This window comes from Scyliorhinus canicula, chromosome 12 (genome assembly GCF_902713615.1).
Source record: "Scyliorhinus canicula chromosome 12, sScyCan1.1, whole genome shotgun sequence".
Classification (NCBI taxonomy): domain Eukaryota; kingdom Metazoa; phylum Chordata; class Chondrichthyes; order Carcharhiniformes; family Scyliorhinidae; genus Scyliorhinus; species Scyliorhinus canicula.
This window is the reverse complement of record NC_052157.1, coordinates 163,597,535-163,615,428: the sequence shown is the minus strand read 5'-3', so window position 1 is coordinate 163,615,428 and position 17,894 is coordinate 163,597,535. Positions and strand designations below refer to the sequence as shown.

The window sequence follows — 17,894 nt, the reverse complement described above, 5'->3', positions numbered from 1 at the left end:
GACAATGGATGTGGCGTCACCTTCTGCCCTGTGGCTGCATTATGCTGGTCACATTATGCTCAATACGCACAGCACAACTACATTATCAGCAGCCCAACAGCTACTGTAACACACCTGGGTCCTCTCACCAGCTGCTTCTCTCAATCCTTTTTCCTTCTTATCAAATACACATTGTCAGTAGCAATGTACCTTTCTGTTCCATCTCAGTTTACTGGGACAGCTGTTTAGAAACTTCTAAATACCTTTAGAAAAGAGAAGATTGAGGGGAGACCCGATGGAGTTCTTTACCAAGGGGTTTCAGAGAGTAGATGTAGAAATAATGTTTCCACTTGTGGGAACTACAAAACTGGGGGCCATGTGGTGAGAATGTGGAACGAGGAGTGGCTGAGGTAAATAACTTTATTTTAACAAACACAAAAAGTATCCTGGCCCTGGGTCACTGTCCGTGTGGAGTTTGCATGTTCTCCCCACAACCCAAAGATGGTTTGGACACGCTAAATTGCCCCTTAATTGGGGAAAAAAAAGAATTGGGTACTCTAAGTTTATTTTTAAAAAACACAAAGTTAAGGGGGGTGTTGTTGGGTTACGGGTATAGGGTGGATACGTGGGTTTGAGTAGGGTGATCATGGCTCGGCACAACATTGAGGGCCGAAGGGCCTGTTCTGTGCTGTACTGTTCTATGTTCTATGTACTGGACAATCTCAACAGGTGCTGTCGGGTATCAATGCTGTCAGATCTGCTGAGATTGTCCAGTACTTCCTGTTTTTATTTCAGAGTCCAGCATCCGCAGTAATTTGTTTTTAACTTTATTTTAACACTTTGCCGCAGTGTCTCAAACTGTGGAGGTGTTGTTTACCAAACTTCAGAGGGGATTTCCATTGATAATAAAAATGTCAGAGTGTGTTTTTCAGGGAACGTAATGCAAGTGTTTACACAATGCAAAACAAGGACATGATGAGGGTTTGAAGGGTGAGTTTAGATTATAGAATAGAATCGTTAGAATCCCTACAGTGCAGAAGGCCATTCGCCTCATCAACCTCAAAGATCAACCTACCTAGGGTAAGGTTCCACCCTATTCCTGTTACCCAGTAACCCAACCTAATCTTTTGGACAATAAGTGGCAATTTAGCACGGCGAATCCACCCAAAACACCTTTGGGCTGTGGGAGGAAACCAGAGCACCCGGAGGACACCCACGCAGACACGGGGAGAACATACAAAATTCAAACAGTCACCCAAGGCCGGAATTAAACCTGCCACTGTGAGGCAGCAGTGCTAACCACTGTGCCACCCGGGTCCCTGTCGCTGTGAGGCAGCAGTGCTAACCACTGTGCCACCCGGGTCCCTGTCGCTGTGAGGCAGCAGTGCCAACCACTGTGCCACCCGGGTCCCTGCCGCTGTGGTGCAGCAGTGCTAACCACTGTGCCACCCGGGTCCCTGTCACTGAAGCAGCAGTGCTAACCACTGTGCCACATGGGTCCCTGCCACTGTGAAGCAGCAGTGCTAACCACTGTGCCAACCGGGTCCCTGGGGCTGTGAGGCAGCAGTGCTAACCACTGTGCCACCCGGGTCCCTGGCGCTGTGAGGCAGCAGAGCTAACCACTGTGCCACCCGGGTCCCTGACACTGTGAGGCAGCAGTGCTAACCACTGTGCCACCCGGGTCCCTGCCACTGTGAGGCAGCAGTGCTAACCACTGTGCCACCCGGGTCCCTGTCGCTGTGAGGCAGCAGTGCTAACCACTGTGCCACCCGGTTACTGGGGCTGTGAGGCAGCAGTGCTAACCACTGTGCCACCCGGGTCCCTGTCGCTGTGAGGCAGCAGTGCTAACCACTGTGCCACCCGGGTCCCTGTCACTGTGAGGCAGCAGTGCTAATCACCGTGCCACCCGGGTCCCTGGCGCAGTGAGGCAGCAGAGCTAACCACCGTGCCACATGGGTCCCTGCCACTGTGAGGCAGCAGTGCTAACCACTGTGCCACCCGGGTCCCTGTCGCTGTGAGGCAGCAGCGCTAACCACTGTGCCACCCGGGTCCCTGTCGCTGTGAGGCAGCAGTGCCAACCACTGTGCCACCCGGGTCCCTGTCACTGAAGCAGCAGTGCTAACCACTGTGCCACCCGGGTCCCTGTCACTGAAGCAGCAGTGCTAACCACTGTGCCACCCGGGTACCTGTCGCTGTGAAGCAGCAGTGTCAACCACTGTGCCACCCGGGTCCCTGCCGCTGTGAAGCAGCAGTGCTAACCACTGTGCCACCCGGGCCCCTGCCGCTGTGAAGCAGCAGTGCTAACCACTGTGCCACCTGGGTCCCTGCCGCTGTGAGGCAGCAGTGCTAACCACTGTGCCACCCGGGCCCCTGCCGCTGTGAAGCAGCAGTGCTAACCACTGTGCCACCTGGGCCCCTGCCGCTGTGAAGCAGCAGTGCTAACCACTGTGCCACCCGGGCCCCTGCCGCTGTGAGGCAGCAGTGCTAACCACTGTGCCACCTGGGTCCCTGCCGCTGTGAGGCAGCAGTGCTAACCACTGTGCCACCTGGGTCCCTGCCGCTGTGAGGCAGCTGTGCTAACCACTGTGCCACCTGGGTCCCTGCCGCTGTGAGGCAGCAGTGCTAACCACTGTGCCACCCGGGTCCCTGCCGCTGTGAAGCAGCAGTGCTAACCACTGTGCCACCTGGGTCCCTGCCGCTGTGAGGCAGCAGTGCTAACCACTGTGCCACCCGGGTCCCTGTCACTGAAGCAGCAGTGCTAACCACTGTGCCACCTGGGTCCCTGCCGCTGTGAGGCAGCTGTGCTAACCACTGTGCCACCTGGGTCCCTGCCGCTGTGAGGCAGCAGTGCTAACCACTGTGCCACCCGGGTCCCTGTCGCTGTGAGGCAGCAGTGCCAACCACTGTGCCACCCTGGTCCCTGCCGCTGTGAGGCAGCAGTGCTAACCACTGTGCCACATGGGTCCCTGCCACTGTGAAGCAGCAGTGCTAACCACTGTGCCAACCGGGTCCCTGGGGCTGTGAGGCAGCAGTGCTAACCACTGTGCCACCCGGGTCCCTGGCGCTGTGAGGCAGCAGAGCTAACCACTGTGCCACCCGGGTCCCTGGCGCTGTGAGGCAGCAGTGCTAACCACTGTGCCACCCGGGTCCCTGCCGCTGTGAGGCAGCAGTGCTAACCACTGTGCTGACCCGGGTCCCTGCCGCTGTGAGGCAGCAGTGCTAACCACTGTGCCACCCGGGTCCCTGTCGCTGTGAGGCAGCAGTGCTAACCACTGTGCCACCCGGGTCCCTGTCGCTGTGAGGCAGCAGTGCCAACCACTGTGCCACCCGGGTCCCTGCCGCTGTGGTGCAGCAGTGCTAACCACTGTGCCACCTGGGTCCCTGCCGCTGTGAGGCAGCAGTGCTAACCACTGTGCCACCCGGGTCCCTGTCACTGAAGCAGCAGTGCTAACCACTGTGCCACATGGGTCCCTGCCGCTGTGAAGCAGCAGTGCTAACCACTGTGCCACCCGGGTCCCTGGGGCTGTGAGGCAGCAGTGCTAACCACTGTCCCACCCGGGTCCCTGGGGCTGTGAGGCAGCAGTGCCAACCACTGTGCCACATGGGTCCCTGTCGCTGTGAGGCAGCAGTGCTAACCACTGTGCCACATGGGTCCCTGTCGCTGTGAGGCAGCAGTGCTAACCACTGTGCCACCCGGTTACTGGGGCTGTGAGGCAGCAGTGCTAACCACTGTGCCACCCGGGTCCCTGTCGCTGTGAGGCAGCAGTGCTAACCACTGTGCCACCCGGGTCCCTGCCGCTGTGAGGCAGCAGTGCTAACCACTGTGCCACCCGGGTCCCTGGCGCTGTGAGGCAGCAGTGCTAATCACCGTGCCACCCGGGTCCCTGGCGCAGTGAGGCAGCAGTGCTAACCACTGTGCCACCCGGGTACCTGTCACTGTGAGGCAGCAGTGCTAACCACTGTGCCACCCGGGTCCCTGTCGCTGTGAGGCAACAGCGCTAACCACTGTGCCACCCGGGTCCCTGTCGCTGTGAGGCAGCAGTGCTAACCACTGTGCCACCCAGGTCCCTGTCACTGAAGCAGCAGTGCTAACCACTGTGCCACCCGGGTACCTGTCGCTGTGAAGCAGCAGTGTCAACCACTGTGCCACCCGGGTCCCTGCCGCTGTGAAGCAGCAGTGCTAACCACTGTGCCACCCGGGCCCCTGCCGCTGTGAAGCAGCAGTGCTAACCACTGTGCCACCTGGGTCCCTGCCGCTGTGAGGCAGCAGTGCTAACCACTGTGCCACCTGGGTCCCTGCCGCTGTGAGGCAGCTGTGCTAACCACTGTGCCACCTGGGTCCCTGCCGCTGTGAGGCAGCAGTGCTAACCACTGTGCCACCCGGGTCCCTGCCGCTGTGAGGCAGCAGTGCTAACCACTGTGCCACCCGGGTCCCTGCCGCTGTGAGGCAGCAGTGCTAACCACTGTGCCACCCTGGTCCCTGCCGCTGTGAGGCAGCAGTGCCAACCACTGTGCCACCCGGGTACCTGTCGCTGTGAGGCAGCAGTGCTAACCACTGTGCCACCCGGGTCCCTGCCGCTGTGAGGCAGCAGTGCCAACCACTGTGCCACCCGGGTCCCTGCCGCTGTGAGGCAGCAGTGCTAACCACTGTGCCACCCGGGTCCCTGCCGCTGTGAGGCAGCAGTGCCAACCACTGTGCCACCCGGGTCCCTGCCGCTGTGAGGCAGCAGTGCCAACCACTGTGCCACCCGGGTCCCTGCCGCTGTGAGGCAGCAGTGCCAACCACTGTGCCACCCGGGTCCCTGCCGCTGTGAGGCAGCAGTGCCAACCACTGTGCCACCCGGGTCCCTGCCGCTGTGAGGCAGCAGTGCCAACCACTGTGCCACCCGGGTCCCTGCCGCTGTGAGGCAGCAGTGCTAACCACTGCCACCGTACTGCCGCCATCATTAGATGTTGGAAATTTATTTAATTTGTCCTTGGGATGTGGGCATCGCTGGCAAGACCAGCATTTATTGCCCATCCCTATTTGCCCCATGAGACTGTGATAGTGAATAATTTCTTGAATCTTGCAGTCCTTGTGATGTAGGTACATCACAGTGCTGTTAGGGAGAGATCCAGGATGTTGACTCTGCGACACTGAAGGAACAGCGATATAGTTACAAATCAGGATGTTGTGTGGCTTGAAGTTGGTGGAGGTTCCCATGTGTCTGATGTCAAAGTGCCATGGTGATTTGCTGCAGTGCATCTTGTAGATGGTACACGCGGCTGCCACTGTGCGTTGGTGATGGAGGGAGTGAATATTTAAATTGGTGGATGCTTTGAGGGCTGCTTTGTCTTGTCGTTGGAGCTGCACTTCTCCAGACAAATGAAGAGTATTCCATCATATTCTGAGCTGTGCCTTATAGGTGTTGGACAGGCTATGAGGAGTCAAGATTCCTCGCCTCTGACCTGCTCTGGTAGCCACAGTATGTATATGGATAGTTCAGTTTTCTGGTCAATGGTAACCCAGAGGATGTTGATTGTGGGGGATTCATGGTAATGTCATTGAATGTCAAGGGGCGATGGTTAGATTCTCTCTTGTCGGTGATGGTCATTGCCTGGCACTTGTGTGGCGCGATAGTTCCAAGCCTAGATGTTGTCCAGGTCTTGCTGCATTTGGACATGGACTGCTTCATTATTTGAGGAGTCGCAAATGGTGCTGAACATGGTGCAGTCATCAGCAAACATTCCCACTTAGGGAGGTCATTGATGAAGCAGCTGAAGATGGTTGGATCTAGGACACTACCCTGAGGAACTCCCGCAGTGATGTCCTGGGCTGAGATAATTTGCCTCCAAAGACCACAACCATCTTTGTTTGTGCCAGGTATGACTCCCAATCAATGGAGCGTTCCCCCCAAATTCCACAGTGCCAACTGGGGCCACCGTGTAGCCCATTGGACATTGGATCTGGTTGGGGACGGAGGTATGCACCACGGTAACATGTCAGTCTTTCACGGGGGTTATCCGCTGAGGTCATGGTTGCTGCCCCTAATAATAATCATTTTTATTAATGTCACAAGTAGGCTTACATTAACTCTCGACCCCTGTTCGGGTACATAGAGGGAGAATTCAGAATGTCCAATTCACCTAACAGCACGTCTTTCGGGACTTGTGGGAGGAAACCGGAACGCCCGGAGGAAACCCACACAGACACGGGGAGAACGTGCAGACTCCACACAGACAGTGACCCAACCCGGAATGGAACCTGAAACCCTGACTAGCCACTGTGCTGCCGTGCCGCAATTTGCTTTGTTTCAGAAATATTTCCTGTTTCCCCTTGGCCATGTTGGTTGTGGATTAGTAGCAGTGTGGTACAATAAATGTGCCACTCCTTATATCCAGAAACCCAGCAGGATCCCAGGTTGCACAGGCACCATTAGACCATATTAAATACTGCAGCCCATTCCTGCCCACATTCTCTGATCCAGATAACTGCTCCAAGACCTGACTGCGGTCACCTGCAAATGATTGTGGCTCAGTTTGTATGATCCTATGTTCCTGTTCTAGTATTTCTGGACCTAATGAGAAATGCTTCTCAAATATTTGTACAGAATTGAATAAAGAGTGGGCATGAAACTCTAATCCATTCCATGTTGATGGAAATATCTAATTTAATATGTATTTCTGGTTACCAATTTCTGAAATGTTAAGAGGGTTGCCTTAAAGTTAACTTAACTATTTTCTTGTAATACTGAGATTCAAATAATGAATTTAGAGATGTATTGGAGCATCAGCACAGCAGGGTATGCTGCGGAGAAGGCACAGCGTAGATTGACTGGAGTGATAGTAGGCTAAGAGGATTCAAACTATGACATGAGACAGTGAAACTAGGATTACGTGCACAAGCATAAGGGGATTGAATGGCGTTCAAAATTAAGAACTGTTTTGAGAAGGTTAACAGAAATATTATTTTGACCAGTTGCCGAATCTGCCACAAGGAGGCCAAAGGGTAAGGATCATCAGCTGAAATTGCGATTGAGATGGATAAAATTGGAGCTGAGGTCATCAAAGCTTTGAAGGTGCAAGATACCCTGGACTTTCTCTGTAACAGACACCACAATGTGAATGGAGAAAAGACCATCTCTTGTATTCTTTATTGTACTTCCTTTTTTTAAAAATTGTTATTTTTTCTTAAATTTACAGTACCCAATTAATTTTTTCCAATTAAGGGGCAATTTAGCATGGCCAATCCACCTACCCTGCACATCTGGGTTGTGGGGGTGAAACCCACACAAACACGGGGAGAATGTGCAAACTCAACACGGACAGTGACCCATGTTGATCAGTAAGTTTGCGGATGATATGAAAATTGGTAGGTTGGTAAATAGTGAGGAGGATGGCCTTTGATTACAGGAGGATATAGACGGGCTGGTCAGACGGGCTGATTAGTGGCAAATGGAATTCAATCTGATTAAGTGTGATGTACTTGGGTAGGACAAACAAGGCAAGGGGAATACATGATAAACGGCAGGACCCTGGGAGGCACCGAGGATCAGAGGGAGCTTGGTGTGCATGTACACCGGTCCCTTAAGGTAGCAGAGCAGGTGGATCCAGTGGTTAAGAAACCCCATGGTATACTTGCCTTTATCAGACGAGGCATAAAGTTGAAGAGCAGGGAGGTTATGCTGGAACTGTATAAAACTTTGGTTAGGCCCCAGCTAGAGTATTGTGTGCAGTTCTGGAATCCACCTTACAGGAGGGATGTGATAGCACTGGAAAGGGTGCAGCGGAGATTTACCAGGACGTTGCCTGGGCTGGAGAGTGTTAGTAATGAAGAGAGATTGGATAGACTGGGATTGTTTTCCTTGGAACAGAGGAGACTGAGTGGGTGCATGATTGAGATGGATAAAATTATGAGGGGTATAGATAGAGCAGACAGGAAGCAACATTTCCCCTTGGTGGAGGGGTCAATGACCAGGGGGCAGAGATTTAAGGTGAGGGGCAGGAGGAATGTGAGGAAAAGCATTTTCACCCAGAGGGTGGTGGGAGTCTGGAACTCGCTGCCTGAAAGGGTGGTGGAGGCAGAGACCCTCATAACAATTAGAAACTATTTAGATGTGTACTTGGGATGCCAGGGCAGACAGGGCTATGGGCCAAGAGCTGGAGGTTAGAATAGTTATGGGTTCTTTTTATCCAGCACAGACGTGATGGGCCGATAGGCCTTTTCTGTGCTGTAGATCTTTGACCCTGTAACACAAATTCACCATCCTCTGAATGGGCACAGACACAATGGGCTCGTCCTCTGCTGAGACTTTTTTTGACTTGCCCTGATGATGTGATTCCAATGTGGAGTTCAGTGCTACAACATGTTCTGACTTAAAAACAATGTATATTTTGTCTCTCTCTGTTCAGGAGCCAGTTTTATCAAAGGAGCAACCTGCATTTCAGTACAGCAGCCATGTCTCACTACAGGCTCCCAGTGGTCACATGTGGTGAGTAGCTCATTAACCCTAGTGTAAAGATCAGCTCTGAAATCATCACCTCACAGTTAGCAACATCGGAATTAGGAGCTGAAGTCGGCAATTCAGCCCTCCAGGCCTGCTCCGCCATTCACTCAGATCATGGCTGATCTCTTCCTGGTCTCAAATCCACCATCCCCCACCTGTTCCCCATATCCCTTTAACCCCTTTTATATCAGAAATATATTGATCTCCTTTTTGAAACCAATTAAGATCATCATAGAATTTACAGTGCAGAAGGAGGCCATTCGGCTCATCGACTCTGCACCGGCTCTTGGAAAGAGCACCCTACCCTACCCTCACCTCCACCCCATCCCCATAACCCAGTAACCCCACTCAACACTAAGGGCAATTTTGGACACTATGGGCAATTTAGCATGGTCAATCCACCTAACCTGCACATCTCTGGACTGTGGGAGGAAACCGGAGCACCCGGAGGAAACCGACGCAGACACGGGGAGAATGTGCAGACTCCACACAGACAGTGATCCAAGCCAGGAATCAAACTTGGGACCCTGGAGCTGTGAAGCATTTGTGCTAACCACTATGCTACCGTGCTGCCCTTTAATGATTCAGACTCCACCGCACTATGGGGCAGCGAGTTCCACAAATTCACCACCCTCTGCAAGAAATAGTTCCACCTCGTCTCAGTTCTAAATCTACCGCCTCTCAACCTGTGTCCTCTCGTTCTAGATTTCCCCATAAGAGGGAACATTTGGTCTACGTTTACTTTATCAATCCCTTTTAGTATTTTATACACCTCAATCAGATCCCCTCTCATCTTTCTAAACTCCAGCGAAAATAAGCTCAAACTGTTTAATCTCTCCTCCGATGTCAACCCTTTCATCCCCGGAATCAATCTGGTGAACCCCCTCTGAACTGCCTCCAATCCACCACATCCTTCCTCAAATAAGGAGACCAAAACTGGACACAATACTCCAGATGTGGTCTCACCCACACCCTATACAATTGCAATAACACTTCTCTACTTTTATACTCCAGTCTTTTTGCAATAAACGCTAACATTCAATTTGCCTTTTTAATCATATGCTGTACCTGCATACCGACTTTCTACAATTCATGAACAAAGTCACCCAGATCCCTCTGCCCAGACGCATTTTAAATTTGCTTTCATAGTTTTAGGATTAGAGGTGGCAAATTTAAAATGGAGTTGAGGAAAAACTACTTCTCCCAAAGTGTTGTGAATCTGTGGCATTCGCTACCCCAGAATGTCGTGGATGCTGGGACAGTAAATTTAAGGAGGAGTTGATTTTTAATTGGTAATGGGGGAAGGATTATGGAGACCAGACAGGACGGTAGAGTTAAAGCCAGGACAAGATCAGCCATGATAGACTGGCGGAGCAGACTAGATGGGCCAAATGGCCTAATTCTGCAAAGTGGGATTGTACAGCAATGTGGGATTGTACAGCAATGTGGGATTGTACAGCAGTGAGGATTGTACAGCAATGTGGGATTGTACAGCAGTGAGGATTGTACAGCAATGTGGGATTGTACAGCAGTGAGGATTGTACAGCAATGTGGGATTGTACAGCAGTTAGGATTGTACAGCAATGTGGGATTGTACAGCAGTGAGGATTGTACAGCAATGTGGGATTGTACAGCAATGTGGGATTGTACAGCAGTGAGGATTGTACAGCAGTGAGGATTGTACAGCAGTGAGGATTGTACAGCAGTGAGGATTGTACAGCAGTGAGGATTGTACAGCAATGTGGGATTGTACAGCAGTGTGGGATTGTACAGCAATGTGAGATTGTACAGCAGTGAGGATTGTACAGCAATGTGGGATTGTACAGCAATGTGAGATTGTACAGCAGTGTGGGATTGTACAGCAGTGAGGATTGTACGGCAATGTGGGATTGTACAGCAGTGAGGATTGTACAGCAGTGAGGATTGTACAGCAGTGAGGATTGTACAGCAGTGAGGATTGTACAGCAGTGAGGATTGTACAGCAGTGAGGATTGTACAGCAGTGAGGATTGTACAGCAGTGAGGATTGTACAGCAATGTGGGATTGTACAGCAGTGAGGATTGTACAGCAATGTGGGATTGTACAGCAATGTGGGATTGTACAGCAATGTGGGATTGTACAGCAGTGAAGATTGTACAGCAGTGAAGATTGTACAGCAGTGAGGATTGTACAGCAGTGAGGATTGTACAGCAGTGAAGATTGTACAGCAATGTGGGATTGTACAGCAGTGTGGGATTGTACAGCAGTGAGGATTGTACAGCAATGTGGGATTGTACAGCAGTGAGGATTGTACAGCAATGTGGGATTGTACAGCAGTGAGGATTGTACAGCAATGTGGGATTGTACAGCAGTTAGGATTGTACAGCAATGTGGGATTGTACAGCAGTGAGGATTGTACAGCAATGTGGGATTGTACAGCAATGTGGGATTGTACAGCAGTGAGGATTGTACAGCAGTGAGGATTGTACAGCAGTGAGGATTGTACAGCAGTGAGGATTGTACAGCAGTGAAGATTGTACAGCAATGTGGGATTGTACAGCAGTGTGGGATTGTACAGCAATGTGAGATTGTACAGCAGTGAGGATTGTACAGCAGTGAGGATTGTACAGCAGTGAGGATTGTACAGCAGTGTGGGATTGTACAGCAGTGAGGATTGTACAGCAGTGAGGATTGTACAGCAGTGAGGATTGTACAGCAATGTGGGATTGTACAGCAGTGCGGATTGTACAGCAATGTGGGATTGTACAGCAATGTGGGATTGTACAGCAATGTGAGATTGTACAGCAGTGAGGATTGTACAGCAATGTGGGATTGTACAGCAGTGAGGATTGTACAGCAATGTGGGATTGTACAGCAATGTGGGATTGTACAGCAATGTGGGATTGTACAGCAGTGAGGATTGTACAGCAATGTGGGATTGTACAGCAATGTGGGATTGTACAGCAGTGAGGATTGTACAGCAATGTGGGATTGTACAGCAATGTGGGATTGTACAGCAGTGAGGATTGTACAGCAGTGAGGATTGTACAGCAGTGAGGATTGTACAGCAGTGAGGGATTGTACAGCACTGTGGGATTGTACAGCACTGTGGGATTGTACAGCAGTGAGGATTGTACAGCAATGTGAGATTGTACAGCAGTGAGGATTGTACAGCAATGTGGGATTGTACAGCAATGTGAGATTGTACAGCAGTGTGGGATTGTACAGCAGTGAGGATTGTACGGCAATGTGGGATTGTACAGCAGTGAGGATTGTACAGCAGTGAGGATTGTACAGCAGTGAGGATTGTACAGCAGTGAGGATTGTACAGCAGTGAGGATTGTACAGCAGTGAGGATTGTACAGCAGTGAGGATTGTACAGCAGTGAGGATTGTACAGCAATGTGGGATTGTACAGCAGTGAGGATTGTACAGCAATGTGGGATTGTACAGCAATGTGGGATTGTACAGCAATGTGGGATTGTACAGCAGTGAAGATTGTACAGCAGTGAAGATTGTACAGCAGTGAGGATTGTACAGCAGTGTGGGATTGTACAGCAGTGAGGATTGTACAGCAGTGAGGATTGTACAGCAGTGAGGATTGTACAGAAGTGTGGGATTGTACAGCAGTGAGGATTGTACAGCAGTGAGGATTGTACAGCAGTGAGGATTGTACAGCAATGTGGGATTGTACAGCAATGTGAGATTGTACAGCAGTGAGGATTGTACAGCAGTGAGGATTGTACAGCAGTGAGGATTGTACAGCAGTGAGGATTGCACAGCAGTGAGGATTGTACAGCAGTGTGGGATTGTACAGCAGTGAGGATTGTACAGCAGTGAGGATTGTACAGCAGTGAGGATTGTACAGCAGTGAGGATTGTACAGCAGTGAGGATTGTACAGCAGTGAGGATTGCACAGCAGTGAGGATTGCACAGCAGTGAGGATTGTACAGCAGTGAGGATTGTACAGCAATGTGGGATTGTACAGCAGTGAGGATTGTACAGCAGTGAGGATTGTACAGCAATGTGCGATTGTACAGCAATGTGGGATTGTACAGCAGTGAAGATTGTACAGCAGTGAAGATTGTACAGCAGTGAGGATTGTACAGCAATGTGGGATTGTACAGCAATGTGGGATTGTACAGCAATGTGGGATTGTACAGCAGTGAGGATTGTACAGCAGTGAGGATTGTACAGCAATGTGGGATTGTACAGCAGTGAGGATTGTACAGCAGTGAGGATTGTACAGCAATGTGGGATTGTAGAGCAGTGAGGATTGTACAGCAATGTGGGATTGTACAGCAATGTGGGATTGTACAGCAGTGAGGATTGTACAGCAGTGAGGATTGTACAGCAGTGAGGATTGTACAGCAGTGAGGATTGTACAGCAATGTGGGATTATACAGCAATGAGGGATTGTACAGCAATGTGGGATTGTACAGCAATGTGGGATTGTACAGCAGTGTGGGATTGTACAGCAATGTGGGATTGTACAGCAGTGAGGATTGTACAGCAATGTGGGATTGTGCAGCAAAGTGGGATTGTACAGCAGTGAGGATTGTACAGCAATGTGGGATTGTACAGCAATGTGGGATTGTACAGCAATGTGGGATTGTACAGCAATGTGGGATTGTACAGCAGTGAGGATTGTGCAGCAAAGTGGGATTGTACAGCAGTGAGGATTGTACAGCAATGTGGGATTGTACAGGAATGTGGGATTGTACAGGAATGTGGGATTGTACAGGAATGTGGGATTGTACAGCAATGTGGGATTGTACAGCAATGTGGGATTGTACAGCAATGTGGGATTGTACAGCAGTGAGGATTGTACAGCAATGTGGGATTGTACAGCAATGTGGGATTGTACAGCAGTGAGGATTGTACAGCAATGTGGGATTGTACAGCAGTGTGGGATTGTACAGCAATGTGGGATTGTACAGCAGTGAGGATTGTACAGCAATGTGGGATTGTACAGCAATGTGGGATTGTACAGCAGTGAGGATTGTACAGCAATGTGGGATTGTACAGCAATGTGGGATTGTACAGCAGTGAGGATTGTACAGCAATGTGGGATTGTACAGCAATGTGGGATTGTACAGCAATGTGGGATTGTACAGCAATGTGGGATTGTACAGCAGTGAGGATTGTACAGCAATGTGGGATTGTACAGCAGTGAGGATTGTACAGCAGTGAGGATTGTACAGCAGTGAGGATTGTACAGCAATGTGGGATTGTACAGCAGTGAGGATTGTACAGCAGTGAGGATTGTACAGCAGTGAGGATTGTACAGCAATGTGGGATTGTACAGCAATGTGGGATTGTACAGCAGTGAGGATTGTACAGCAATGTGGGATTGTACAGCAATGTGGGATTGTACAGCATTGTGGATTGTACAGCAGTGAGGATTGTACAGCAGTGAGGATTGTACAGCAATGTGGGATTGTACAGCAATGTGGGATTGTACAGCAGTGAGGATTGTACAGCAGTGTGGGATTGTACAGCAGTGAGGATTGTACAGCAATGTGGGATTGTACAGCAGTTAGGATTGTACAGCAATGTGGGATTGTACAGCAGTGAGGATTGTACAGCAATGTGGGATTGTACAGCAATGTGGGATTGTACAGCAGTGAGGATTGTACAGCAGTGAGGATTGTACAGCAGTGAGGATTGTACAGCAGTGAGGATTGTACAGCAGTGAAGATTGTACAGCAATGTGGGATTGTACAGCAGTGTGGGATTGTACAGCAATGTGAGATTGTACAGCAGTGAGGATTGTACAGCAATGTGGGATTGTACAGCAGTGTGGGATTGTACAGCAGTGAGGATTGTACAGCAGTGAGGATTGTACAGCAGTGAGGATTGTACAGCAATGTGGGATTGTACAGCAGTGCGGATTGTACGGCAATGTGGGATTGTACAGCAATGTGGGATTGTACAGCAATGTGAGATTGTACAGCAGTGAGGATTGTACAGCAATGTGGGATTGTACAGCAGTGAGGATTGTACAGCAATGTGGGATTGTACAGCAATGTGGGATTGTACAGCAATGTGGGATTGTACAGCAATGTGAGATTGTACAGCAATGTGGGATTGTACAGCAGTGAGGATTGTACAGCAATGTGGGATTGTACAGCAATGTGGGATTGTACAGCAGTGAGGATTGTACAGCAGTGAGGATTGTACAGCAGTGAGGATTGTACAGCAGTGAGGATTGTACAGCTATGTGGGATTGTACAGCACTGTGGGATTGTACAGCACTGTGGGATTGTACAGCAGTGAGGATTGTACAGCAATGTGAGATTGTACAGCAGTGAGGATTGTACAGCAATGTGGGATTGTACAGCAATGTGAGATTGTACAGCAGTGAGGATTGTACGGCAATGTGGGATTGTACAGCAGTGAGGATTGTACAGCAGTGAGGATTGTACAGCAGTGAGGATTGTACAGCAGTGAGGATTGTACAGCAGTGAGGATTGTACAGCAGTGAGGATTGTACAGGTGTGAGGATTGTACAGCAGTGAGGATTGTACAGCAGTGAGGATTGTACAGCAGTGAGGATTGTACAGCAATGTGGGATTGTACAGCAGTGAAGATTGTACAGCAGTGAAGATTGTACAGCAGTGAGGATTGTACAGCAGTGTGGGATTGTACAGCAGTGAGGATTGTACAGCAGTGAGGATTGTACAGCAGTGAGGATTGTACAGCAGTGAGGATTGTACAGCAGTGTGGGATTGTACAGCAGTGAGGATTGTACAGCAGTGAGGATTGTACAGCAGTGAGGATTGTACAGCAATGTGGGATTGTACAGCAGTGTGGGATTGTACAGCAATGTGGGATTGTACAGCAATGTGGGATTGTACAGCAGTGAGGATTGTACAGCAATGTGGGATTGTACAGCAATGTGGGATTGTACAGCAGTGAGGATTGTACAGCAGTGAGGATTGTACAGCAGTGAGGATTGTACAGCAGTGAGGATTGTACAGCAGTGAGGATTGTACAGCAGTGAGGATTGTACAGCAGTGAGGATTGTACAGCAATGTGCGATTGTACAGCAATGTGGGATTGTACAGCAGTGAAGATTGTACAGCAGTGAGGATTGTACAGCAATGTGGGATTGTACAGCAGTGAGGATTGTACAGCAATGTGGGATTGTACAGCAATGTGGGATTGTACAGCAATGTGGGATTGTACAGCAATGTGAGATTGTACAGCAATGTGGGATTGTACAGCAGTGAGGATTGTACAGCAATGTGGGATTGTACAGCAATGTGGGATTGTACAGCAGTGAGGATTGTACAGCAGTGAGGATTGTACAGCAGTGAGGATTGTACAGCAGTGAGGATTGTACAGCAGTGAGGATTGTACAGCAGTGTGGGATTGTACAGCAGTGAGGATTGTACAGCAGTGAGGATTGTACAGCAGTGAGGATTGTACAGCAGTGAGGATTGTACAGCAGTGAGGATTGTACAGCAGTGAGGATTGTACAGGTGTGAGGATTGTACAGCAGTGAGGATTGTACAGCAATGTGGGATTATACAGCAATGAGGGATTGTACAGCAATGTGGGATTGTACAGCAATGTGGGATTGTACAGCAGTGTGGGATTGTACAGCAATGTGGGATTGTACAGCAGTGAGGATTGTACAGCAATGTGGGATTGTGCAGCAAAGTGGGATTGTACAGCAGTGAGGATTGTACAGCAATGTGGGATTGTACAGCAATGTGGGATTGTACAGCAATGTGGGATTGTACAGCAATGTGGGATTGTACAGCAGTGAGGATTGTACAGCAATGTGGGATTGTGCAGCAAAGTGGGATTGTACAGCAGTGAGGATTGTACAGCAATGTGGGATTGTACAGCAATGTGGGATTGTACAGGAATGTGGGATTGTACAGGAATGTGGGATTGTACAGGAATGTGGGATTGTACAGCAATGTGGGATTGTACAGCAATGTGGGATTGTACAGCAGTGAGGATTGTACAGCAATGTGGGATTGTACAGCAATGTGGGATTGTACAGCAGTGAGGATTGTACAGCAATGTGGGATTGTACAGCAGTGTGGGATTGTACAGCAATGTGGGATTGTACAGCAGTGAGGATTGTACAGCAATGTGGGATTGTACAGCAATGTGGGATTGTACAGCAGTGAGGATTGTACAGCAATGTGGGATTGTACAGCAGTGAGGATTGTACAGCAATGTGGGATTGTACAGCAATGTGGGATTGTACAGCAATGTGGGATTGTACAGCAATGTGGGATTGTACAGCAGTGAGGATTGTACAGTAATGTGGGATTGTACAGCAATGTGGGATTGTACAGCAGTGAGGATTGTACAGCAGTGAGGATTGTACAGCAGTGAGGATTGTACAGCAATGTGGGATTGTACAGCAGTGAGGATTGTACAGCAGTGAGGATTGTACAGCAGTGAGGATTGTACAGCAATGTGGGATTGTACAGCAATGTGGGATTGTACAGCATTGTGGATTGTACAGCAGTGAGGATTGTACAGCAGTGAGGATTGTACAGCAATGTGGGATTGTACAGCAATGTGGGATTGTACAGCAGTGAGGATTGTACAGCAGTGTGGGATTGTACAGCAATGTGGGATTGTACAGCAATGTGGGATTGTACAGCAATGTGGGATTGTACAGCAATGTGGGATTGTACAGCAGTGAGGATTGTACAGCAATGTGGGATTGTACAGCAATGTGAGATTGTACAGCAGTGAGGATTGTACAGCAGTGAGGATTGTACAGCAGTGAGGATTGTACAGCAGTGAGGATTGTACAGCAGTGAGGATTGTACAGCAATGTGGGATTGTACAGCAATGTGGGATTGTACAGCAATGTGGGATTGTACAGCAGTGAGGATTGTACAGCAGTGAGGATTGTACAGCAGTGAGGATTGTACAGCAGTGAGGATTGTACAGCAGTGAGGATTGTACAGCAGTGAGGATTGTACAGCAATGTGGGATTGTACAGCAATGTGGGATTGTACAGCAGTGAGGATTGTACAACAATGTGGGATTGTACAGCAATGTGGGATTGTACAGCAGTGAGGATTGTACAACAATGTGGGATTGTACAGCAGTGAGGATTGTACAGCAATGTGGGATTGTACAGCAGTGAGGATTGTACAGCAGTGAGGATTGTACAGCAGTGAGGATTGTACAGCAGTGAGGATTGTACAGCAGTGAGGATTGTACAGCAGTGAGGATTGTACAGCAGTGAGGATTGTACAGCAATGTGGGATTGACAGGGCTCTCCGGCATTGTACAGCTGAAAGCGCTGAACAGATTGGGCTTCCACATGAAGCTCCCACAGTTGGATATTCATGCTGATACTGACCATCTGGGTCTCACATACAGAGTTGGTGTTTGGGTGTTCATCAAGGCAAAACCCAGCATACACCCTCGGAAGAAAAATGAATCTTATGTGAACAGTTGTTTG

General features: G+C 49.7%; 1 protein-coding gene across 1 annotated transcript in view; it reads left to right on the top strand.

Annotated features, from left to right (window-relative positions):
* The window catches only part of poldip2 (polymerase (DNA-directed), delta interacting protein 2), a 57,924-nt gene that overhangs the window by 27,956 nt on the left and 12,074 nt on the right, over positions 1-17,894 (top strand). Inside the window, exon 10 of the mRNA XM_038813134.1 lies at positions 8,371-8,450. Within this exon, the coding sequence (XP_038669062.1) occupies positions 8,371-8,450 (80 nt within the window). The remainder of the gene's footprint in view (positions 1-8,370; positions 8,451-17,894) is intronic.